Here is a 26,985-nt window from a genome sequence, read left to right as displayed (position 1 = left end):
TACATATTATTTTTTTCCATTCGCTTTTTCCACCAAGATTTGTCCCCCTAGTTTTGATCCTGAATATCGCCTATTTTTGATACTGTACAAATTCATCAGCATATCAAAGCCAGTCGTAAAGAAAAAAAAATGTTCATTCAAATGATATAAATTATTTAGACTTACCTAGTTTAGTCTGGGCTATCTCATTTATAATATTTTCATAGCTGCACAATAAAATAATAATATTATAGGAAGGTAGCCCCGGTAGCGGCTAATAAAGGTACCAAAATAGTAGAAGAAAACTATTATTGTATTTATTGTATCTGGGCTAAATGAAAACAAGATACGAACATTGTAAGAATTTACATTAAAATAAATATACAGAAAAATTACGAAAATGTGTAAAAAAAACTCTTTTGTTTATAAAATGTATAAAAGAAATATTAGTAATTTAAGGAAGTATACATATAGGACTAGAAACTAGTTACTGATAAATCGAGCTAGCTGTGATAGAATTAAGTAAAGTTAAATTATTAATTAGTAACTAGGTTCTAGTCCACCAGTTCTAGTTGTTATGTATAATTCATTTAATTATTATTATTATTTCTTTTATAAATTTATAAACAATACATTTTTTAAAAAATATTTTCATATTTTTTCTACATATTTTTTAAATGTTCTATCAATTCTTACAGTGTTTGTATTTTGTTTTCGTTTAGCCCTGATGAAGCCCTGCAGAGTGGGACGAAACGTTGCTTAACAATAAATAGTTTTCTTCTTCTATTTTGGTACCTTTTGATCTAGCACCCTGGACTGCTTTACGAGCTCCATAGATTCCCCTTTTGAACAGATCCGATATCTTGGACTACACCTTGACAAACAACTAACCTGGAATCCTCACACAAGACTGAAAAGACAGGAAACTGCACGTCGATTTCGACTATTATAGTACTTACTGGAAAAACGGTCTAAACTTCCAACTCATTACAAAAGACTGATCTACATGACTGTAATAAGGCCAATCTGGACATACGGAGTCGAACTTTGGGGCTCCACTAAACCTTCGAATTCCTCTCGTATCCAATCATTGCAATCCAAAATCCTTCGTAAAATCCTCAATGCTCTTTACTTTGTCACAAATAAAATCATACATAAAGACCATAATGTTCCATATGTAACCGATCTATCCCGAACCAGATATCATTCCTTCCATTACAAACTCCCAAACCCAGTAGTTTCTAACCTTGCTTCCTCTTCCATTCTTGACAATTCCGAGGAGCTTGAAAAAAAGATAGCCACGAGACCTGCTAATGTAAAACATCATTAGTGTGCTACCAGTGGGTTTCACTACACGCCTATTACACTCCATTTTAACTTAGATCGAATTTACTAAATGTATTATAATGTACAGTTGTAAATAGGAATAAATAAATATTAAAAAAAAAGGATCAATAAACAATTTTGGTACCTTTATTAACCGCCACTCGAACTATTTTCCTACAACCTACTTCATACTCTTAACTATCTTCTTCCAATAAAATAATAATATTTTGTCTAAATCTATAACAGTTCGTTTTGAATTTTAGGAATGCCTAATTATCATTTAGTTATTCGTCGTGCATTGAGAGATTAAAGGTTTTTTTCTTTTCTTTTTTTAAAATTTTTTAATACAATATTTTATTCTTGAAATATTCAAGTGTTAAAATGAACGAATAGCCTATAAATAGACCAATGAATTTCCCAGCGTTAAAACGAATATTCCACAACGGATAGGGAATTAAAATTAACGTTTGAAGATTGCAGTGTAGGCAGAGTGTACTGCAATATAGAAGGACTGTGTATACATTCCCTGCCCCCACAATGCCCGTAAATCTATTCAATACTCTGCTGGGATTCATTCCAAAACAATTACCGCAATGTAGTCTAGTTTTATGCCAAAAAAACATGCTCATGCAGCACTGGTATCGTTCATGAAACTCATTGTTAGGAAGAAATGAAAAGATAAATGGTGACCTCCAACTTTTTAAACTTTATTTTTTTTAGTTATATATATAACACTGTAAAAAAAAAAAACTATGAAAACACAAGAAGTTTTTCCCTATAGTCGAATCAGTTCTAAAATGTCCTCGAATATCAAACTGAAGGAAACGAAAAACGAAAATAAAACATTTGGTAGATATTTTCAAAGAAAAAATATTGTAATACATCGTTCCATCATTGGGGACCATTTGATGGTCAACAAATCTCTCTTTACTGTCATTAATAAAAATATATATAACAGTAGTTAGTAGTGATTGTATCAAAAAGGTAATACCAATAAAAAAAAAAAAAAAATACATGGTTAATACGAATGGCAAATGTAACAAATAAAAAAAAATCTGAGATTATGCGTTTCATGGCCTAGATTATGAGATTTGGATTGCCACTATAAAATGAATAATGCACATTGGAGAAGCTCTGAGAGCAATGTTTCTAAAAAATTAATGGATTTCCGTTCCTCCAAAACTGCTGCATTTGAAATCACTTATCACTGCATTTATTGTTACTCTAAAATATTTTTTTTCTCTCTCTTCATATTTTTCCCCTATTAAAAGTCAATTATTTAATTTTTTAAAACCATAAATGATCAACTGATTTTATCAAAAAGTTAATGCTATAAAAAAACAAGATTTGTTCCAGAGATTTGTTGAGAAGTCTTTTTGTTTCACCAATGTAAGAAGTAGAACTAATATAGTTATAATATGTTTAACTAATATAATCAGTACTTTCACATTGAAAAATGAATCATGGATTCGTTCAGCATCTGCAATAAAGGATTCCCGCTTAGAATGTGATAAGGCCAAACCTCAGAGCCATCATAGCTAGGCGCCTATTTGTTGGGATGTGTAGGGTTGAGTATTATTCCCTAACCTGTCAGGTTATCAGTACCTTTTTCTTGCTTCTTGCTCTGGGGTCAACTCTATATATAGATTGGAGTATTATTTGTTCCATTCAACGTCAATAAAATTTAATAAATGGAGAATGAATAGCAAACGAATATGCCTATTCCTGCCTCTTTTTTTTTTATTCAACAATCCTTGAAACTCCACAAACTGGTTTCCTTTATGTCCGAATACTAAAATTTTATTTTTTATTTAAAACTGTTTTCAGTGTAATAAGTTTCTCAACATTAATTAATGAAACTTTATTTTACCTTTGTCTTGTTAAAAAAAAAAAAAACATTGTAATACTTTCATTTAAAGAACAAAATAAAATAAATATAAATTTGCTCTTGTGTCTCCTTGAACTTCTTTCTTTGTCTTCAAAGTAGCGGTGTTAGTATATTTCTTAATAATGAAGATTTTTATTTGACTAACAAAAGTATAAGAAGAGAAAAGAATTAAATCCTACTGATAATTACTCCTTTTACCTAAACATCCCCTTTATAATTAAACGTAAGGACTGTTTTACTTATTTCAAATTAATGACTTGTTATTCTAAGCATCAAGCAAATGCATAAATCGAACCTGGCACGTATATTATTGATGAAAAAAAAAATGAATTTCTTTATATGGTGTGCATATATGTCGCATGTCTGACCGGGTGTACTTATGTGAAATTATTATTCATGTTATGCCCATGTAAAGAATGTTCAGTTTAAGTAATAAATTAATTGTAATACTTTTTATTATTCTAGAATTTGGTACTCGAAATTTGATCAATAATATTACTTAAAAATATTTATATACAATAAATGATAATTTTTATTTATTATAATTTTTTTTTATTTCTGATTAAATAAAAAAAAATTCATATAAAATTATAAAATAACTTGTCTCTAATATGTCATAGCAAATGTACTTCTACGCGATCGATTTTTTTTTCAATTCGTTGGTATAGAAAAGAGTAAATTAAATAATAATTAACACAAAAAATAGATATATTTATATAATACTACTGTGAAGTAAATTAATTCTATTTAATGTATCTTATTACATTTTATTTTGTTGACTTACTTGTCCAATTTTAGTTTAACTATAAGTACCAAATTCTTCCGTGAATGATCAACTGTTAATAATGAGTTATAGTATAATTATTTTATTACATTATGTTGTGGATTGTCGGATCCACTCTCCTGATTATCGCCAGATCATGTGACATTTGTCAACTAATATATATAAATAATAAACGCAGTAAGGGCCAACGATGTCTCAGGATTGAAAGTAACTTATTCAACCATGTAATAAACGAAAATAAAATGAGCTCGTTTTTATAAATATACTAACAGACCTGGCAATGGTTCGCTATTATTATATTTTAGTATTTATATATTTTAAATGAACACAATTAAAAGTTTGATATCAATTAATGTATTTATTTAAAATTAAACAAACAGTATTATTTTTATTTACACGTTGGATTAAAGATTTAATTAATTGTACATTATATCTAATTAATATATAGCGATTAAAAACAATACATAATAAAAATCTATGGTAATAATATATAATAAACATTGGTAAATAGAATATATAGTGTCTCTTCACACTTTATTAACCGGTTTCCTTAAAATTGTAATGCAAAAACTGTTTCATGTCTCATTACCAATATTGCTCCGATAAGGATCTGCGTAGGCAAATAACAATCTTTCCAATGAAGTGTACAGCTTTCAAGCTATAATGAAAATAAACGAAGCTCAAAGAGAACCTGCCTAAATTCTACAATCCTTTTTAAACATTTGGCAAAAATACTAATAATAATATTATTTATTTATTCCGGGATTGATCCCTTTAGAATAATATATAGGCGTCGAAATTAGGCTTTAGAGCCTTTGAGTGAAATACAAAATAAAAATGAAATTATAAAACGTCATAAAATATAATAAAATAATGAATTTTAAAAGATAAAAATGAACAACAATAATTAACAAAATATATAAAATAAGAATAGAACAAATAAAGAAAAACCATATGTCATACCATAAAACATAAGATGACAAACACTTCTGATAACAAATAATAGAGAACAAAAATGATAAAATTCAAATATAATAAATGAAAAAGTACAATTTCTGCTAACATAGTTTTTTACAAGAATAAACGAAAATCTGAAACATTAAGTACAGAGAATATATAAACCTTGTTTGAAACTTTCAATTGTTATTCTTTCGGAATTGGGTGGACAGAAGGTGATCGAAGATATAGGATTTGAAGGTTGGAACGGTATTAGAACTACGAATGAAGGAGGGAATAGAATTCCATAGGAAGGAGGAACTGATGAGGATAGATCTACCGAAGGCTGCGGTTTGATGGGCAGTTACATGTGAGTCTGAAGGTCGTGAGCGGGTATGGCGGGAATGCACTGAGGATTTAGATTAAAGGGTATCAGAGCTGTACGATGGACGACGGGATTGGATAACTTGGAAGAGGAAGGAAGCATGAAAATATTTACGTTGGAAGAAGGGGTAAAGCCATTTCAATTCTTCATAAAATCAGGTGGCAGAGGCGTCCCTGGAGGCCCCAAAGAAGAAATAGTTCGAATTCTATGATTATTTATTTCGCTAGGAATTTAATCACCATTCAAATTACTCGAACCGAAAACGAAAAAACAAACATACTAGAACCGGAGATATGAAATAAAACATATGAACATGAAGGTAGGTTCTGTAATAAATGATGGTTTTAAGTGAAAAAGAGAAGATTATTGTCGTAAAAAAGTTTTTAAATTTAAGATACAAAAATTTGTATAAGTAAGTAATCCATTTTAAAACAATTTTTGAAGCTGTTTTAATATTTAATATATTTTAAAGATGTGACATGGGCAATTAGCCTGCAGATAAGATTTTAAAAAACAAGACATCAATATTTAAGGTATAGCCTAAGATATCATTATGTAGTTAAGGAAGTAATGTAATTAATAGGAGTGATAGGATTTGAGTAAAAGCTGAGCTATGAAAGATTATATGAACAACGAACATCGGAACAAAAAAAATATCCTCCAAATAAATCAAGTTAAAAAATTTATAATTTTAAATATATGCGAAAAATGGTATCTAAGGGTTAAAGTAACTTTAAACTGACAGAGAACATTTTGAAACAGAAAACATGTAAATCGGTCTAGTATTTCAAATGTATGTGGACAAACATTCGAACCATTCCCATAGATGTACCTAGTAAATATTAAAAAACTATTTTGGTTTTTAAAAAAAAAAAAATTCTGTTCTAGTCATATGGTAATTTTACCTGCGAAGTTTTGAAGAAGTTCTGAAATTTCGGTCAGTTGTGTTTTACAATTACTGATTACGAATACTTTGCAACCTCATTTTTCCCCCGAAAAAATACATTTTTTTATTTGTTCGTCATGGTATTATAATCATGCATCTTTTTTAATTATCATAAACATATAGTAAATTAAAGAAGAATAAACTGCATATATTTTTGTAAAAGGAGTATATATTGTATTATTAACAGATATTAACAGAAGTGGTTAAAATTTACCAATACTGAACGACCAATGATCGACTATTGAAATTTTTTAGAGCGTATGCTCCTAAATGATGTCCCAGACAAGAAACATAGACTACGAAAATTTTAAGGATTTATTCTAGCATAAGTTAATTAGTTGTTTATTAATACTAAACAAAAAAATGATGATTGTTTTATACATTAGGAGAAAAACCACTAGAGCGTTAATTCGTATCTTTTTATATTATGTTGGAAAGTCTAATTTCGTAGTCAGCATCCTAACAAACACAAAAGTTAAATTCTCAGAACTTCAGAACTTTTCTGTCCAAGACCCTTTTCCGTACTCCGTTTGACTGGACTATTTCTGGCACTCCAGCACCTTTGTTTCAAACCATTGATGCCAGAAACTCGTGCCGAAATTGTACTGCTCTTAAATTGTTCCTTATTCCTTCAATGCGACAGCTGTTTTTGGTTCTGAGTTTTTTGCCAATTGGCTCTACCTCCGTGATCTGCTCTCTATAGTGTTTCCAGAACAAGCTTTTCTTGTTCATCTACCCGTTCCTTCCGCAGGCCCTCTGTGACTTCCTCGCAATTATCTTTACTTAATTACGTCATCAGAATGATTCGTTTTTTTTTTTAGTCTCTTTGTCTGATCCTACTTAATTTCTTCACCAACTTTCCTCTTTCCGATAATAGAATTACAAATGTGGTGGCTTTCAGTTATCAAAGCGAAGATTAAAGGGGAGGGTGATTCCCTTGCGGATTAAGTTTAATCCAGCCTTGAAGCATTTCACTAAAAATTAACTCACAACAGGGAAAGTTTAACACTGGGGGTTAAAATAACCGTGATTCTTCAAGCCGATCTGATTTTGTATTGTTGGAAGAAAAATGGAAAGGTATTGTGTAATATAAAGTAACGCTAATGGACGCTGATTAAATTCAGAAAAAAAATATATACATTCCAGTATCAGACCCTTTTATTTTTTACATTGTCCGTTTGAGAGAAGAGTTCACTGAAAAGACGTTGAAAGAACTAGTTTTTGGAGAAAAATATTACATTATGATGATACATGTTGAATGATATTATTACGCAAAACAAAAAATAATACATGCAATAAAAATTGTATATTTACTCATGCTTATATTATTTACTAGTGGGAGTGGGTAGCTCATTAGTATGGCACAGCGTTACTAACTCTAAGGGCCTGGGTTCGAATCCAGCTGTGGCAGATAATTATTTTTTGTATTACTGTAGCCATGATTCAGTCATGTGGGTTCGGGTCTACCCAGCCTCATGTAGTGCGTACCCTTTATTTGATAAAAATCTGGTGATTGAGCGAGATTCTGCCCAAATGACCTCCTTGCAAAGCCGTTGGTCTAGTAACAATACTACCTGGTCCTTACAAAGTACTGCACCCCAGAACCTTCATCAGTTGCAACGATACAAATTTAATTTATTTTTTAAATATTATTTATACTGTAAAATATATATACACATATAATTTACATACTATGTAAGTATGCATACACATATATGCACAGAAAATGTATAGAAAACTAAGAAAGCATACATACATAAGTAAAGCAGTTTTTTTCTTCTTCTGAATCTTCTTTTGTCGGGGAATTTTCTTTTCCTTCTTGCCCTGGAGGGAAGGAATCTTCTGCGTCAATGGAATTATTAAATAGATTTGATATTTTCGACCACATATTTAATACCACTTACCCTAAATTTTTTTTTTCGTTTTTCAAAATGTCGCTCATCTAGATTGTCTAATTTTGAATCATACAGCAAGTTCAGGTACAGTAGGTGTTCCATCCCTACGAGCTGATGTTAATTAACCTAATTTTGTCTTTTGTGGATAAATGTAGATGAGATGATTTCATGATAGTTCAAACATAAGCGTTATACCGAAATGAAAGTAAAACAATGGTTTGAATCTTCTTGCTAATATATTAATGGTAAAACAGTAAGTTACCTACTGAGAAAAACGTAATAGGAAGAAAATTATACATGTTGGTACTAAAAATACTTGGAAAACTGGACCATCACAGAGAAATCAGATACTGTAAATACTAAGTTTAATATATGTCCAAGTCAGTTGTATAGAATGTCCGCTGTGCCGAAGTTAATAGTGGAATGAATAAATAAGCAACTAATCCGAGAACGGAGAAAAGTCCATTAAAGGGAGATTCCTGGTACTCAAAAAACAATTAGAAGAATTTTTACAGCATGCTCTTAGCAGTACCAATGAATTTTGTACATAAATGTAACAGGAAAAACTTTTGAATATGTGGAGAAATAGTATCTAGGAATTCGTTTAAAAGAAAGCAAATTAAGAAATTCTATTTATTAGTCGGTTATAATATTATTTACCAAAATGGTCACTGCTTCGAAATATAAAAATTGAAAAATTCTAAAAGCCTACTGAGAATAGTTGGTAGTAACCAGGGATATGAATCATGGCCCTGTCCTGTACTTTAAACACCTAAACGTTTAGGCAACTATGAATTTACCCCGAAGATAGGACTAATAAGTAAGGTACAGCAGCTTGACAACACGAAACTATGAGATCTGTACCGTGTTATTATATATGATACTGAATGAAATTGAATTAGGAGAGAAAAGTTGTTGGGTGTGATTGGCATTGAATCGCTAAAAAATTAACCAGCTGTGAGCCGAGGAATTAATTCCCGGTAAAAAAAAAGCAGAAACTATATCAGAAGACAGTGTTGGGTCTTGATTCAAGAAAATGGATTTTAGATCATGATTATTTATTGGTGTTCCTATTTACTCGTTTTATTTTTTGTTTTAGATCTCAGCTTCCCGACATCTACGTGAGAAATCGGATACCCTTTGTACAGAAGACGGAAAACATGTTTTGTATAGACGGCTCGATTCGCTATCAGAGCTAAATAAAAACAAAACAAAAAAAATACATATTTATATAGATATAAAAGAAAATATAGCAAACAATTTTTATTTCAGACATAGCACTCTAAGTGGCTGGTATCAGAGAAATTATGCATCCTGTCTGTTAAATTATGCAAGATCAGTTGATTAACGCGTAACTTATATTTTAGGACATATTTAACTGCAATATTCTGCATGGGTCTAAGAAAATTAAAATCTTAGTCTTACCAACTGTCCTAGCATTATTCGAGTATAATAATAGTTAAGAACCCAGTCAGTAATGTAACATTATTCACAAAATTATATTATGGATGGATCCTAACTTCATTTAGGGCTTTTAGATTAACCTTATTATCATCAACTTACGAGTGGAAATGGGATTGCGAATAAATGACATTATAAGGTAATTGGACAGTGGTTAACGGAAACTAACTTGAAAGTAGATGCTACTATCTCAACATACGTGGGTGTCTTGCGGGTCCACATTATACCGCTGCTAAGAAATGAACCGGCGTAAAATAGACTGTAAAATGCGTTACTTAAGTAATTGTTTTTAAAGAAAAAAAAAACAAACTCTTTTTAAAGATTTTATATGGATTACATATTTTTAAAAAGAGATAAAAAATTAATTTATTTTTTATTTTCACATCGTATTTTAAAAGCTCTTTTTATAAAATTTTCCACATAATTAAATTTTTTGTCATGAATTGGGCAGATGCTATGAGGACACAATATGTGAATGTATTTTAACATTAACATTTCATAAATAAAGGATGTAATAATAAAAGCGCATGCTCTATGTATATGTAATAAAAAACGATATCAAGAAAAACTTGTTTTTACTTTAAAGGAGGGATCATTAATCTGCTATTGTTTCATTCAATGCCCACATTAGGAAAATATTCTTACACGGTTAAAGTAAATGTGTATAATGACCCTATAATATAATTTTAAATATTTTAAAAATATTTATTATTTTAATATATTAATGTAATATATTAGGTCGTTCATATCAAAGGTCGGGTTTTTTCAGGAAACGTTATTTAGTAAAATAATTGGATGAAATCAAACAACAACTGCATGAAATCAAAATACTTACTCTCATTTTTTATATATTTCAATCAACGACTCATTAACTTTTCAATCCCAAAACTGAAAAATTCAGGACTCTATGAAGAAATGAAGTCAGAAAGTATGCTTTAGATTTGAGAACCAATTCAAAAAATTTTACCTTTAAGGAAGTTGTTCAAATTACTAAACAGATAGAAAACTGTTGGAGATAAGTCTGGTAAATAAGGTGGGAATGGAAAGACTTCGTACACACTGCTCGTTTAGTTTTTCACAGTCTTGAAACTAGAGGTCTGGCGTTGTCGTGTTAGATTATAGATCCATTCCGATTAACCAATACAAGCTGTTTTTTGACAGGTTTTTGATGCATTATGCCAATACCACTGCAGTACGATGTGGTTGTGATGGTTTCACCCTAGGGTAAAAAAGAGAAATGAATTATTCCTGTCATTGACCACCACAGAGAATTGGAGTTGGAGAAACAATTTTTTTTTATGCAAATTTGGTTTTGGCATACGTCCCGGTATTTTATCGATATTTTCCCACTGACCTGACCGCCTGTTGTCATATACAATCCATTTTTCATCACACGTGATTATCATTTTGAGAGAAGGCTGGTGTTTTGCCTAGTAAGCAGTGAAGCCCATGTCTCATAACGCTTCAGCTGTTGCCACTCATCAAGTTTATGAGGTACCAATAGATTTTAAGCTACAGTTTTGAATCATACTGCAAGTTCGCGTACAGTAGCTATTCCTTCCTAACGAGAGGAGTTCATGATCGTTCTAACACAAGTGTTATAAATGTAAGTAAAAACAATGGTTTAAATCCTCTTCTTGCTAACACATAAATCATGAAATTCTTGAGAAAACACTTCCTCCTTTACTTTACCTATGCTCTTTAAGTATCGAGAAACTGTCCATAAACTTGTAATGTAAGTCCTTTAACTGTTAGGTAAGAGTTTTCTTCCTCAGTAAGTTCTTCGTCGTCAATAGCAATTGAAGGTAGAAGTCTACATCTGGATTGGTTATCCAAATTTGTTGCACTAGAAAAACATTTTCAAACAACCAGCGAATGGTCCGTTCTATACAACATCGTTCCCTGAACGCCTTGGTAATGTTTCTTGCTAAGGCTGCCGAGTGTCCAAGTTTAAATCTCCCAAAAAAATTACTTGAAAACTGCAAAGAAACCATGGTCATATTTGATGGCATTCTAAACAATCTACAATCAGTTGGAATTATAATAAATATTATTTAAAAAGAAAGGATTTATAACTCATTATAATTTGTAAACCAAACGTAGACGTAAGTCCAGTAATCAGTCCAGACGTCTAGACGTGTTGGCCGTGCGGGTTGGGGCGCAGGTCCCAGTGCGCTCGATTCGGAACGTTGTGGGTTCGATTCTCTCTTGGGGCAGTTAAACATTTATTTTTCGGCGGTCACGAACAATGAATCTTGACACTCCCACCTTTGTTAGTACGCAGCGGCAACCAGGCTGTCAGAGGTTGGCAAAATGGACCACTAGGATCCACTTGCCGGACTTGTTCCCCCCACCAAATACCAGTACCAGGACCAGTAAGTCCAGTAATCACACTTTGATTTTATTTTATAATTAAAACGAACATTTCATATGAAATGAATCAATACAATTTTGAAATATTAATTTTATACTAATATTTATATAAAATATTAATGAAATTAATTTTCTTAAATTGTTTTGCTCCTACTCATTTATTAATATTATGTTATGATTATGTCTTATTAGTAGGATCCATCCAAAGAATGAATATTTTAAGTAATTTTTTATGAACAAAGATTTAATGTTTTACAATTCAAATTGACATAATAAATAAAATACACACTAGGTAAAGCTTGTATTCTTAGGAATAGAAGTTCCTTAATCCATTAAGATCAATATTGAAGAAACACAAAAGAATGACGTTTCTCCACCTCATCAGGTACGCAATTTTCAACAGAGGGAAAATCCCAACAAGGCACCCCCGCGTTTCCTTTGTCCCTCAGGGTTCTTTATTGAGTGAGTCCTCATCCTTTCGTTCTAAGAATTGCAGGAATCTTCTTCTCTCGTCTGCCCTTACCGCCGAAATAATCTACTTTTACGAAATCTTTTTACTGGCAAACAACACAGAATTTATGCTTTTAAAATGATTTTATTTTAGATGCAATGTCTTTTATGTAATATCAATTGAATAAATGTTACAGAAAAATATCGCATTGAACAACTTTCAATTACAACCCTTCATTGAGTTGAATGAATCCCTTTATTTATAGATAAGTAAAATAAAGACTGACTATTGTCATAATACACGTGAAACAACAATATTGAAAACGATGTATAATATTTTTTTTCTAAAATCTGCTACTTTCCAAATATGTAATACATATTTTTTTTCAGCATGAGAAAATATTTCTCATTTTTTCTTCTTTAGTTAGTCATCGAAAAAATCTTCTTTCCTAATTTACAGCTATAAATTTTTTATTACCTATAACAATGGGAAATGGTAAACTTTTTTAAAAAATCAAAATTAAAGGTACCACTGATAGGTATTTTATTACCACTGATAGGTATTTCATCTATAATATATAGTCTATTATTAGAAATTATACATTTGTTAGCAGGAATATATTTTTAAAGATCAGTGAGTTTTTTTAAAATAACTTATGACCAATAAATTATATCAAGCTATAACTTATTTTTTACAAAACAAAAACTTAACAGAAACTGACATAAAAATAAATAAAATAGATTGTATCCAAATCAAGTCTCAAAACTCCCTTTATTTCTTCAAAAGTCTAACGTTTCGGCCAATTTGGCCATCCCCAAAGAAATTTTTTTTTTTTAAATAATTTATTTATTGATATTTACAACTGTATACATATATACACATCAAGTAAATTTGCTGTAAGTGATATTATGACATGATAAAAACATGTGGAGAATCTACCCATTGATAGAACTCCAAAAACATTTCTAAAGGAGCAGATCTCGAGGCCATCTTCTTTTCAGACGTCTAGGAGGATTATTAGGTAGTGAAGGGGAAGCCAGGCTAGAAACGAGTTGGTTTGGGTGGTTGGGAAGTTTATTATGGAAGGATTGGTATCTGGTTCTGACCAAATCGGCAACATAGGGGACATTGAGGTTTTGATGGATGATTTGATTTGTGACAAAGTAAGGAGCATTAAGGATTTTACGAAGGATTTTGGACTGTAAGGATTGGATTCGAGAGGAATTAGATGGTTTAGTGGAGCCCCATAGCTCAACTCTGTATGTCCAAATAAGAAAATCTTAAATATAAATTTACACTCACATTAATATTTTCTAAAAATTATTTATCTATTCTTACAACTGTATTTGTGTAAAAATACATCAAGTAAATTTGATGAAGGGGGGTGATGGCAGCAGCGTGGTAACGCGCCTGTTTGCCAAGCCAAAGGTTGCGAGTTCGAGTCCCGGGCTAGAGTTACATAGGGAACGTTTAGGTCTTTATGGATGATTTTATTTGTGACAAAGTAAGGAACATCGATCTAAAAAAAATGTGCAGGCTATTCTGTCTACGTCATCTAGTTTCTGTCAAAATTACCCTATTTTGTCACTCATCACATTAAATATTAAAACTTATAATTGAGGTTGTGATAATATTGTTAAATTGATTTCTGAATGAAAACTTTTAATACTTAATTTGAAAGCTGGCAGAATAGGGTAATTTAGACTAAAATTGATGACCCGGGCAGACTAGTCTGCAAAATATTTAAAAAATATTGAAATGGGCTTTTAAAGAAATGAGGAGTGTTTTTAGATTTAATTTGGATACAATTTATTTTATTTAAACAATAATAAATAGTCTCAAAAAATCGAAAAGATTATATATAAATAAAATAGTTCCATTTGCTAATTAAACAATTGAATTTTTTCATGCAAAACCTGTTTGGCCGCTCAGCTCTCCTGTGAACTCGAAAGGGTATACAGAGTTTTAAAAGAGAAGCACCCTTCATTGGCTTATAAAGTTGAGAATTAAGCAATATTTCAGCAATACAACGTCCCTGCCAATCGTTTACAAGTAGAGGCCCAATCGTACGATCGTGGGATCATCCATTTCAATGAAACTTTTTTCGGTGATACTTGGATGAAAATTACTAGCCATCAGCCCGAGGGTTTTTGCCTGTACGCCCTAGGAGCCAAAAAAAAAATTACATTTATTTATATTATCTTATAACACATTCATTTTACATGTTATTAATCACTATTACATAAAAATCGAGTTGCATTGTGTAGAATACAAAAAAAAAGATTATTGATCGTATTAAGTGAGCTTAAGAAAAAAAAACAACACAAATACCAAAAGTCGCCTCCAGTAAAGTAGACCAAAAAAAAAATTAATTAAGAAAAATCATGTCAGATTCAGTTTTACCATATTTTGAAACCCTTAAATATAAATTTTCATATGAATAAAAAATTAGAATTTTTTTTCTTATCTATGGAGAATATTTTTTTCCTATCGATATCCAGCTTTACCAGAATAAATTCATAACTCATCAAAACGTTATCTGAACCCAACGTTGGGAAAATAAATTTCTCCTCCTCTAACCTTTATTAATATCTTTTAGATTTTATGCCTTTACTTGGAAAAGCAGATTTAAGGAAAGAAAATTCATTTTAACGTTTAATGATGTATTTTTGGCTCTAATTTGTTTATGAAGCTACAGTTAGTACCATTTCGTGCAGCTTAGACGGTCCTATATTCCTCCTTATCGTGCCGAAAAAGATTTTTTTTTTAAATCACAAAAATATCGATAAATTTAACACGAGAACCCAGATTTACACAAAACTTGGGGACATGTACTAGAGTGGTAAGTGAAAGTCGTGTGGTTTTAACCAGATTTTTAACTTTGTGAATACTTGTGCCTAACTGAAAAATACTTGAATCAATTTACATATCAGAAAACATCATATACAGTAAATTTTAAAACAGACACTAGGAAATCTGAACCAATACTATGCCGAGATTTATTTTTTAAAAATATTTATTGGAATTTAGAACTGTACATTATAATACATTCTTTAATCTCAGTTATAATGGAGTAATACAGGCGTGTAGAGAACTACCCATTGATAGCACTCTAATGAAGTTTTTACACTTGAAGTTCTCGTGGCCATCTTCTTTTTTAGGCGCCTCGGAGGATTTTAAGGAATGGATGAGGAAGCAATGTTAGAAACTAGTGGGTTTGGGCGATTAGTGAGTTTATAATGGAAGGAATGATATTTGGTTCGGGCTGGATCGGTTACATAGGGAACATTAAGGTCTTTATGTTTGATTTTATTTGTGACAATGTAAGGAGAATTGAATGTTAATATTTAAAATTAACTTTGATATGAATTTTATGAATAAAAGAAGTATGAATTTTAACCAAAATAAATTTGAAATAAATAAAAGTTATGCTTGACCTGAGGGTAAGGAAGGTTACAAATATTGTTACCATAGCAAGGTGTAATAGAGTTAAATTAATTATAATTAAAAATTTAATATTAATGAAATAATGACAAAATAGGTAATTAGGCGTTAGCTAAGGATAACTTATTTATAAATTACTATAATTCCCTAATGTTTTATTATCTCATAGGGTAATTTTTACTGAAACCAGTGACCTGGGCAGAATAGCCCATAGAATTTGTTTAATTTAAATTCATGTGAGTGTAAATTGGTTTTTTAAGGTATATTATTTATTAATAGTATTGTTAATTGCAAAAATTGTTAAAAATCAATGTTTAATAAAAGCTATTTTCTGATAGATTGTTCTTGAGGATGTCCGAATTTGCTGAAACGTTGGACTTTTGGGAAAATAATGAATGATTTGAGACTTTAATTTGAATACAATTGCTTTTATTTATACAAATTTAAATTTCATGAGCGATTTTAATGGCTTTTTGAAATTTAATTTAATTTTGAATATTTTCTTCTCATGAGCAATTCGCTGATAGTGGAATTATACTTATTTAAGAATATTATTGTCTATTAAAGAAGCCACTCCACTCCAAATATTTACTCGATAAAAGATGGAACAATGCAGTGGAGTAAGGTGAGTGGGGTCCGTTAAACCCTTTTCACTCCAATCGCTCCAATCAGTCTACTTTATCGTTCCATTTGGAGTAAAAGTTGTTTGCCATGTTTAGGAATACTTATTTTATCACAAACCTGTCAGGCTTAATTCAAATGGCAGGCCGCCGGATCAGGTGCAAAAATTAGTATTCTGTACGAATTATTACATAATAATATCAGGTTGATAATTTTTTGTTTTGTAAATTTTAAGATATTTTTAGGCGAAGCGGCTTTCCAAAGCTCTTAAGATAGCGTTATATTGCTAAGTACTGGAGAAAATATTTTAGCTACAGCCAATTCTTTTAGGCCTTGGTATTACGAAGCTCTCCAAAAAGCTTTAGCTTGATATTAATAAGTTAACTTTATGCATGGCGGCTTCCAGTCTAATATCCAGGTAGCTGGAAAACAAGAGCGAAGGAGGTAAGAACGTATCAAACGTTTATCCAGTAACGGAACGTATGTTCAATAGCAGGTTAAAATTGATAAGTTATTGGTTATATAAATTTGTATTTAATGATAAATATTACAATCTGCCAGAATGTTGTTGGGCAATATGAAATAGTGATAACTGATTACATTCATAGTAAAATAAAATAATATAAGAATAAAATATATAAATAAATGAAAAAAAAATGACATAAAACTGAAGGATAAATAAATAAACATAATCAAATTATGTACATGAAAAAATAAATAAATATAATAATCACCAGTCGCATTTACACTCTTAGTGGACATTTAGAGAAATTATTCAAACCTTCTAATCGTTAAAGAAAAAGAATAAAAAAAAAAAAAAAGATATCAAACAAATATTCTAAACATGTGAGAATTGGGATAAAATATTTGGATTCCATAATAGTAACAAATTACCCGATAAAATTAATTAGAACAGTAAAATTGAATTTTTGAATAACATGCCAACTAGATTGCAGACATTACGAATGTAAATATATATATATCAATAAAATAGGTAATTTATATGTATTAACATTTAGAAAAACAGAATAAAAGTATAAAAAAAATGTTTACGACTAATTCTTACAAAAAAATTGTTGATAATAACTGAAGGATATTATTGTTAAAATAACAAATCAGATAAATAAATTTTTAAAAAAGTATTCAAATACGACTATTCCAAATAATCAGAATTTGACAGTGTTAGCTGAAACTACTAGTCCGAGATTTTTATTTTCGTCTATAAACGTGAACAGTTTCTGTATAATGCTTCTAAATGTTGTGAATTTAACAGTAACGGCCAGTTTATAAAACATAGAAAACATTTCATCAGATTCTTTCCGGACTATCCTGATACTGAATGATGGCTTCCATTTTTATTAACAATGGGCAACGGCAATTTAATACCGTAGACTAATTTGAATATTATTACATTATATTGAATATTATTAACAATATATTTAAAATTTAAATTATTTTTTGTTTACTTATTATTTTTTTGTTTCAGATAAATATGTGTGATCAGGTGCGATCGAAGGAAGACTATAGTTCACTGAAAAAGAAAAGCAGGAGAATTAATTTTTGTTCTGTAAGTAGATCTGTCATGAGTTTCATTATTTTTAGTACTATTATCGACAGGTCTGTTTCTTGAACCTCAATGCAGGCTGCAGTCTACCTCTATATAGTCATAGCTGTGTTAAAAATAAACAGAAGAATAGTGAGTAATCATTTATGGTTATCAGAAAACTTGGTGCTCATTTATTGGGCAGGAAGGGGATTTTCGGAGTTTCTCACTACTAGTACAAGAGCTCAAGAGGAGAAAAAAGGCAATTATTTCACCCCAATTTTTGATTACTTAACTGAAAACTAGATATAATTACTAGTCAAAATTGATAAGTCTGCCAAGTATAGGTAGGGGGAATAAAAATGGCGGCTGTTTCAAAACGTTAAAAATAATCAATTTTTTATTAGGAGCTCTATATCTTCACAACTAACAACAACAATAGAAAATCTAACAAAGCATCATTTAAAGTTGAGCAAATTTCTTTAAATGTAAGCTAATGGCTAAATAGCTATTTACGTTCAATAGTTTTTGAGATATAGCTTTTTAAAAAACAACATTTGATAAAAATGTTGTATGGAACGAACTGAAATATCAGTAGTTAGTTAATTTATTTTGAGAAATCTTATAGCTCAGGAACTGTGTGACGTACAGATGTCTATTAGCACTTAAATTAAAGCTAGTTTAATGAGCTATAAAGTAGTTTATGATGTTTATTTACTTAGGAGTAGTAGTTTTAATGAAATCTGCTAAAATAAATTGATTATAGTTGTTGGGACAAGTTTTCATTAGGCAAATTTATATTCATTTGTGAATATCGTAAAAACTACTACCCCTACGAAGATAAGTGTCATAAACTACTTTAAAGTAAGTTAAATTTTCTTTATTTTGAGATTTTGCGGACATATGTGCGCCTTATTGATCTAGACATTTTTTTTTCAAAAATCAAACATTTTATAGGAAGAACTAGAAATTAACATTTTGTGAGTTTATTTCGTCAAATATCATAAAAAATATAACTCCTACAAAGATAAACATTACTATTTTATAGTAAATTTAACTAGCTTTAGTTTGAGTACAGACATTTTTACGTCTAATGGTTTCGGAAATAAAGTTTTTCATAAATCAAACTTATTGTCCGAACAACTATAAATCAATTTATTTTAGCAAATATTATTAAAACTACTATTCCTACGTAGGTAAAGGTCATAAACTACTTTATAGTACTTTAAAATAGCTTTAATTTGATTGCTAATAGACATCTGTACGTTACATAGTTCCTGATATATAGATTTCTCAAAATAAATTAACTAACTACTGATATTTCAGTACATTTTTATGAAATGTTGTTTTCTAAAAGGCTATATCTAGAGAACTATTGGACGTAAATAGTTCTATTAGGGCTAATATTTCAGTAAATTTATTCTTTAAATAAGGTTCTTTTAGATTTTCTAGGGTTGGTAGTTTCTAAGATATAGAACTCCGAATGAAAAATTATTGTTTTTTTAAGGTTTTGAAGCAGCCGCTATTTTTATTCTCCCGACCTATACTTGGCAGACTCATCAGTTTTGACTAGTAATTATACATGGTTTTCATTAAAGTAATTAAAGATTGGGGTGAGATAACTGCCATTTTTTCTCCCCGTCTCTTGTACTATACCTACAGGCCTAAGACCTCAGATGTCTATTGATATTTCCACCTTGTAAAATAAAAAAAAAAACGTTTAGTCTATTCTCATTATTGATGGGCTCGGCATTACTAACACATCTAGCCATGGTCGTTCGCAACAATTTTGGAACTAGTTTCATTCCATATAAAAACCCTGTAAATTACAAAAAACCATGAGAATCGCACAAAAAGCTTGTTAGACACTATTTTCAATATTGTGATGTAGACCCATGCCTTCTGTGATATAATAATAACAGTAATATGAGAAGATGGTTAGAGGTGCGATTAGTAAAGAACACAAATAAGTAAAAGCTTATTAATTATTGCCAACGGTTCGGCAAGAATTTCTAGCCTTCATCAGGGCTAAGAACAAAAAAAAAGATCAACCAATGAATAAAAAAATATATCCACCAATTAATAAAAGGATATATAGACTGATTAGAAAATAAGAGAAAAGAAACAAATAATATATATATAATATTTAACTTATATATTTCATTAATTACATAAATTTTCTTTATCTTTATTTTTTCTATAACTTTAATTTTAAATTATTATTATTACATTAAAATATTCATATTTCTCTGTTTTGTGTGCATTATATAACTTTATATTTTTATTTCCTTAATCCTGTTATTTTACTTACATCTTTACCTATATATATGTTTTATTTCCCACTTCTTTCATTACTTTATTTTTATTTTGTACATATATTTACTAACTAGATTTTCATATGTATTTTATTATTTGCTCTTTCCTCTTACTTAATTTTAATATTACTCTTCTCATACAGCCTTTATCTTCTTACAATAATTAAGCTATTCATGTCTTCCAACACTATTTATGTATCCATAATGTTAGTCATTATTTTTTTTCTAATAACAGGGTTAAGGAAACAAAAATATAAAGTTATATAATGAGTTATATATTATATATATATATATTTATATTTTGTTTCTTTTCTCTTATTTTCTAATCATTCTATATATCCTTTTATTCATCGGTGGATATATTTTTTTTTATTCATTGGTTGTTATCTTGTTTTTCGTCATTAGCTCTGATGAAGGCTAGAAATTCTGGCCGAAACGTTGACACTAATAAATAGGTTTTATTTATTTGTGTTCTTCACTGACAGCTTCCCCAACCATCTTCTAATATATATTATCCTCGTCCAATAATCTTAACATCTTACTGTTATTAATAGTAATAATGTTTAACTAACTCGGAGGTTTGATAACAAAACTAATAAAAAATAGTATAGTACAACTATCACCAATAATTTACCTAAATAACTTTGATAATTTGATATTGTTACTGCTAATATTATGATCAATCAGGTTGCTTTCCTTATTCGTAATCCTAAGACACCTTGTCCTACAGTGCCCTTTGATGATGTGTAAGCACAAACCCGCCACCTAGAACTTCATCTGAATAAACAACTAACGTATAATCATCATGCAACACTGAAATGATAAAAATCTGCTTATTGTTTCCGATTAAAATTAAAATTAACAAACGCTTTCAACTAGTAAGTTGATTCAAATCGTAGTTTATTGGTAACCTTATATCAGGTATGTTTACGTAATTTCTTTATTCTAGAATAAAACTATAAATACTCAATATTAAATCATAAATATCCATTTGTCTTTTGATTTGGCTCGAAATAGATGCTTATCCTTTTATTTTGTCTCGGAAACCTACTCAAACCCAACAGTTACTTAACATGCTTACCAATCGATTCCTGATAATCATCCTCATTGTGTTCCTGTATATAGTTGTGAGTGTGTATTTACTCTTGAACTAATTGAAATCTCCACTGAATACCTCAGAGCGTGATCCGTAAGACATTTGTATCAGACAGAGTGGGCACACGATTTTGTTTTTCACATAAATAAACTTGCCTAAGTAATGTCGGACTGGTCATCTCTGGTGTCATGTTCATTGTTAGTTTGATTCGGCATTCTGCCATTGGTGATTGACAACAGTCAATATTAAAGGATTATTCTGGTATTGGTATTAATCAACAATAATTAAATCCACATATGCAAAAATAGGAACCATGATTTTTGTTAAACTGTGAATAATTAGCTATAATGATAAACACACGGTTTGACGTTCCTATAATGAAAGTTAATTTTTTTTAATATCGGTCTAGCTTATAAATCAAAACGAAGAAAATGTTTGCTGCATATGGGAGTTCAATTAATTTTTTCTATTTTTGATGTAGTTCTTACTGATTTCCTATTTATAATTTATAATTATTTGTTTTGTATTATTTCAGTTCTATAGCTGGCTGATTTTTACTTTTCAGGGGGCCAGGTGATGATTTGAGGAGGTGCTAAGAGAGAGGATCGAAAATGGTGGAATGGGAGGCGCGGTGTCTTGCCCTAGAGCAAGCCTACGTGCACGAGGTGTACCACCAAATGGGCGGGAGCGAGCCCGGAGCGAAGCAGCACCCTCCTTGGCCCCGCGTCACCCACTTCCTCAACCAGCTCGAACCAGGTTCCATCGTTTGTGATGTCGGTAAGCCTCCAGCTCTATCAATGATAAAATATTTCAGGTTAACATGTTCAGACATGCTGGTTTAGCATTCGACCAGGCATTTGGTCCCAAAGTGCTTAATTTCTTTCAGTTGTATCAGATAAATCTATTGCTGTGCGAGCATCACAGAACTTTCACATACCACCCAATCTATCTATATAGGTGCTACATCCCATCACCGAGACTGGCCCTCCTCCAAAATTTTTCGCGAGTCAACATGCACAGCTGCAGCAGATCCAGTTTCGGACTCCCAGTGGATCCCGAGCGTCCGATGTCACAGAGTCTTTCCATCTTACATTTGGCCTGCCAACTCTTCTTGGTCCATGCATCTCTCCGGACAGCACCTTTCTGGGTATCGCCGAATCATCTATACGTGCGACGTGCCCGGCCCATCGAAATCGTCCCATCTTGATGAACTTGACTAAATCAATATTTTTATAAAGACCAGCGAGTTCGGCATTCCCCCTTCTCCCAATTCTACCCTCTACAACAGGACCAAAAATCCTTCTCAAGATCGATCTTTCAAAGATCAGAAGTCTATTTTCTTCTAGCTTCTTAAAGGCCCATGCTTCTGATCCGTAAGTTAAAACGGGACGGACGAAGGTTTTGTAAAGGGTTGTCTTAGTCCTCTTAGAGAGGAACCTGCTTTTAAAATGCTTCGCAAAGCACCGTCACACCAGGCGAAAATTTCAAATATATATGTACTATGAATGTATATAATTCCCTATACTTTCAACGCCATTAGTTGATTTTTAAGATAATATCATTAGGCGTTGTACATTTTCGATTATTATATCAGAACACAAATAAATCGAAAATTATTTTGTCTCTTGGCATTTCATTGTTATTATTCTTCACCGCTTGCGATTCAATATTCAATCGATTTTATGGTGGACATAATTTTGACCCTTTGTTTTAATATTAAAACCAAATACAAATAAGAAAATCGTTTAGTGCCACTACTAAAAGGCCTGTGGCCACACGGAAACGTACTCCTACGTATCATGATGGATTGACTGCTCAAGTCTGGTAAGGACACCAAGTGGAGTCTGAGTCCTTGTCCTTTATAGAGAAAGGCTACCAAATCTATGAAAATTTCAAATTAAGATTTATGAAACCTCGGTACTCAGATGAAGCGACCAGACCAGTAAGAGAATATTTTAAAATTGTGGATTCGGTTGTGTCATTCACATATGTACAAGGAGGAAACAAAAACAATATTATATCCTGCCGCTAGAATATATACCTAAACACTCCTCCCCACCCCCCAACCTACATATTTTCTTAATCAAAATTTAAGTAATTCTTTACCTCTATCCTCACGAGTATTCCTCATTTACCTCTTTACCTACAACCCTCATTCTCATGCCATACATCTTAACAGTCAAGTCACATACTTCCTCCCTGAATTCAAATCCCTTCTTACCCCCCTAATTCCACTACTTACAAATCTCGTATCCTATTACATTCCTTCTTTGAATAATCCTTACATTACTCCCATGAAACCAATATTTATTATCCCTTGGAAGAAGAATGCCGTTAGAAATCACACCTACAAATTAAAAGCTTTATTACTTGACAAATACGCTGAAGTGACGCTAATTACTAAAACATTTTTTATCTTTTGCCAAAGTCGTTGGTTGTTCGACCATTCGACGTCATGCTGCCCAATATATATTAGATTTTTTTAAATCCTCATTTACAAATATTGTTTTTCTGTATTCTGTCAGATAAAAATATGCCTCTAAGTGGTTTCTATCCATTTCCTCTTGATTGCACAGTATACAATTGGGATCCCGAGCCAGGCCTATCTTGTGGAGATGACTCTCCAGGTAATCGTGACCAGTCGTCAGGCAGAAACAGACCACCGTATATTTTCTTAGGAGATCAGCTAAGATTGGGTTTTATATTGAATTCTAATATCTTTTCCTTTCCACCCTTTCCGTGTGTTCTGTTTTTGTTTCTCTTCAATTATGGTCCTTATCATTCTGTTACCCAGTCATAGGGTCTTGGATGCACCGACTGGGCAATTAAGTCCCCTGCCTGGCAAGACTATCTGCTTCTTCGTTTCTTAAAACCCCACAATGGCTCGGAATCCATTATAGGACTACCTCAGTGCCTCAGAGTGTTAGGTCGTGGAAGAAGGATTTACATTCACAACAGCACTTGATAGAATATCTCGCATGTTAATAACAGCAAGGATAGCCGTTTGAGAGTCAGTGAAGATAATAACATTCCGGTCCTGTGTTCTAGACAGTGCTCTTAAGGCAATGAGGATAGCTGCTATCTCACCTTCGAAATTTGTACCTTCCTAACCTACTGCAGTACTGAATTTGAATAAACCCCTGCTCCAGCATTTCTAACTATTAATTCAGCCGATCCATCTGTGGATTCTGTCAATCCTGAGAAGAGTAATTATTAAAACTCGGTTCACCAGTAAATGTCTTTTTAAAATATCACAATGTACAACATACCGTAATTACCATCCCGGCGTTGAGCACGTGCCGGTATTGCGATCATTGTACACCGGTCTTATTCCCATCAACCACATCCATTGATTACTAACGATTTCCTACAAGCCACAGCAATAATAATCAAGGCATTTCCCTTTCCAGTCACAATCACATCAGCGTATTTTCCTCCTAACGAATCCATCTACAATACCCAATTCAGTTCTATCCTCAATTTCTTAGGACTTCATTACATTTTAGGTACAGACACCAAGTATCAGCCATAGAGGGCACTAGAAAGACAAACTTCTGCCTGCACTCAATTACCAAAATTGTAACCCACTTTCTTCCAACTCCTCAACAGAATCTGACTGATCCTTACCGTGATTCTGATATCGTTCATTTTTTTACCCTCAGTGGTTTAGGTCCCCATAATTATTCCATTACACGCATTGACAAACTTTCTTCAAATCATAGTGCATTAATCCTAAATGTTTCGCTATCTCCCATTCCTAAACCATCCCCACCGTCAATTACCTGAGGTCAAGAATATTAGAATCTCTTTGATAAAATCTAGACGAATAACATTGGCCTCTGGATAACCCTGAAAACTCCGGAAGAACTTTGTGTTCCTGTATCTTTACCACTATATTATAACGACATCTTTGATCTCCTTTCCATCTCAATTCCTTTCCAACAATTCCTGTCAAGAACCATTTACCACAACACGTTATAGACCTAGTCCATTCAAACGCTGTGTCAGATCACAATGGCAATATATCAGGCACCCAACCGACAGCCACTCCAATAACTATTACGTTAAACAATTAAAGCGGGTATTAGTAAACTCTGATTTACAATTATTTAATTCCTACTTATCCTCCCTCTCTGTTCGTGACAATACTTCTTGGTATATCACGAAAATATTTTAAAATCCCGGCATTTTAACTGTTTGAAATGTTTCCCATCCCTTTCGGCAAGATGATAGCTCTTTAACAGCGTCTCATGAAAATAAAGGAAAGGAATTCGTCAAAAACACTCACTCTTCATGTGGAATCCAATCCCACCTCAATCTGTGGCACCCCCCCCCCCCCCAAAAAAAAAAAAAGTTGGCTCAATTATCCTTACAGTGGTAATAGATATAGGAAAAGAAGAAAAACAGTGAAAAGTAAATGCTAGAATGCACTGTGTATTTGATATTTTAATTTTAATGTTTTTTCTTTCTTTTTTTGTAATATTTTGAGAAAGTGGTCTTCGATTGTGGTACCATAAGGATGCCGTGGCACCTACTTCGGGAAGCGCAGCTTTATCTCACTAAACTGACTCTCCTTATTTCCTAACATTTAATCTTGATGACTGTTGCCGAAAATTAACTCTACATTAATTTAATAAATTAATGTTGATAAATTAAACCTTTGCCTGAAGTTAATTCTTCAGATTTCGCTCTCCTTATCTGAACCATGTATCTTGCTTCTCCGATTTCGTTGTACAGTTGTTTCCTATGAATACTATCATACCCTTCCTTAAAATCAACAAAACATATTATTGGCTTTATGCTTATATACATGTCCTTTCTGGAGTGTAATTACGTGTAAGCAGAATATTTTGTCAATGTAAGATCGCCCGACAACACATTGGTGCGAACCTAAGCTGTTTTCTGAAGGTTGGTACTGAAATATTTTGTTAATAACATTTTGTGTGAAATGAGAACCCTCTATAATTGGCTAAGATTAGTTGATCGCCCATTTTTGGATTGGTCAGATTATAGACGTATTCCGGGTTTTTGTCCAAATCCAAATGGTTATGTTCGGGAAGATTTTAACAAGCAAATAATTCCTCCGTACTTAAATAATTCTGGAGGCAATTAGTCAGCATTTTTAAGCGTGGCTAGTGAATTATTTATCCGATCTAGGTATAGCAGTATACTAGTCCTCTTCAGCTTTCTCGGGGATGTCTTTAATCTCAACATATTAAATGACAATTAAAAAAAAAAAAAGAACTTTTCGATTTGAAGAATACTTTGTATAATTCTTTCTACGTAGCACCTTGTTAAATGTTTCTGTACCTTAATTTTAGTAGTTTACAGACCCCCCAATCCCACTCTCCTCACCTCCTAGAGCAGTCACCCCTTCTGAGGTCAAATATCAACTGAGGATGTTTATTCCTCGTAAATCTCCTGGGTATGATCTTCTGACTCCTCAAATCCTTCGCCAACTTCCTCCCAAAGCTATAATATTCTTTACATATCTCTATAATTGCATCCTAAGAACAACCCATTTCCCTATCCTTTGGAAACA

General features: G+C 31.7%; 1 protein-coding gene across 2 annotated transcripts in view; it reads left to right on the top strand.

Annotated features, from left to right (window-relative positions):
* fid (fire dancer) overlaps positions 1-26,985 on the top strand; it is a 159,136-nt gene that overhangs the window by 105,834 nt on the left and 26,317 nt on the right. For both annotated transcript variants that reach the window (XM_067049557.1, XM_067049555.1), the window contains exons 2-3: positions 17,976-18,056; positions 22,009-22,220. In XM_067049557.1, the coding sequence (XP_066905658.1) occupies positions 22,055-22,220 (166 nt within the window). In that variant the 5' untranslated portion in view covers positions 17,976-18,056; positions 22,009-22,054. The remainder of the gene's footprint in view (positions 1-17,975; positions 18,057-22,008; positions 22,221-26,985) is intronic.

The sequence above is a fragment of the Halyomorpha halys genome, unplaced genomic scaffold, assembly GCF_000696795.3.
Source record: "Halyomorpha halys isolate HHAL.00 unplaced genomic scaffold, Hhal_1.1 Scaffold766.1, whole genome shotgun sequence".
NCBI classification, from domain to species: Eukaryota; Metazoa; Arthropoda; class Insecta; order Hemiptera; family Pentatomidae; genus Halyomorpha; species Halyomorpha halys.
Note: the sequence above shows the minus strand (reverse complement) of the source record. Positions and strands in the feature narration are given on the sequence as shown.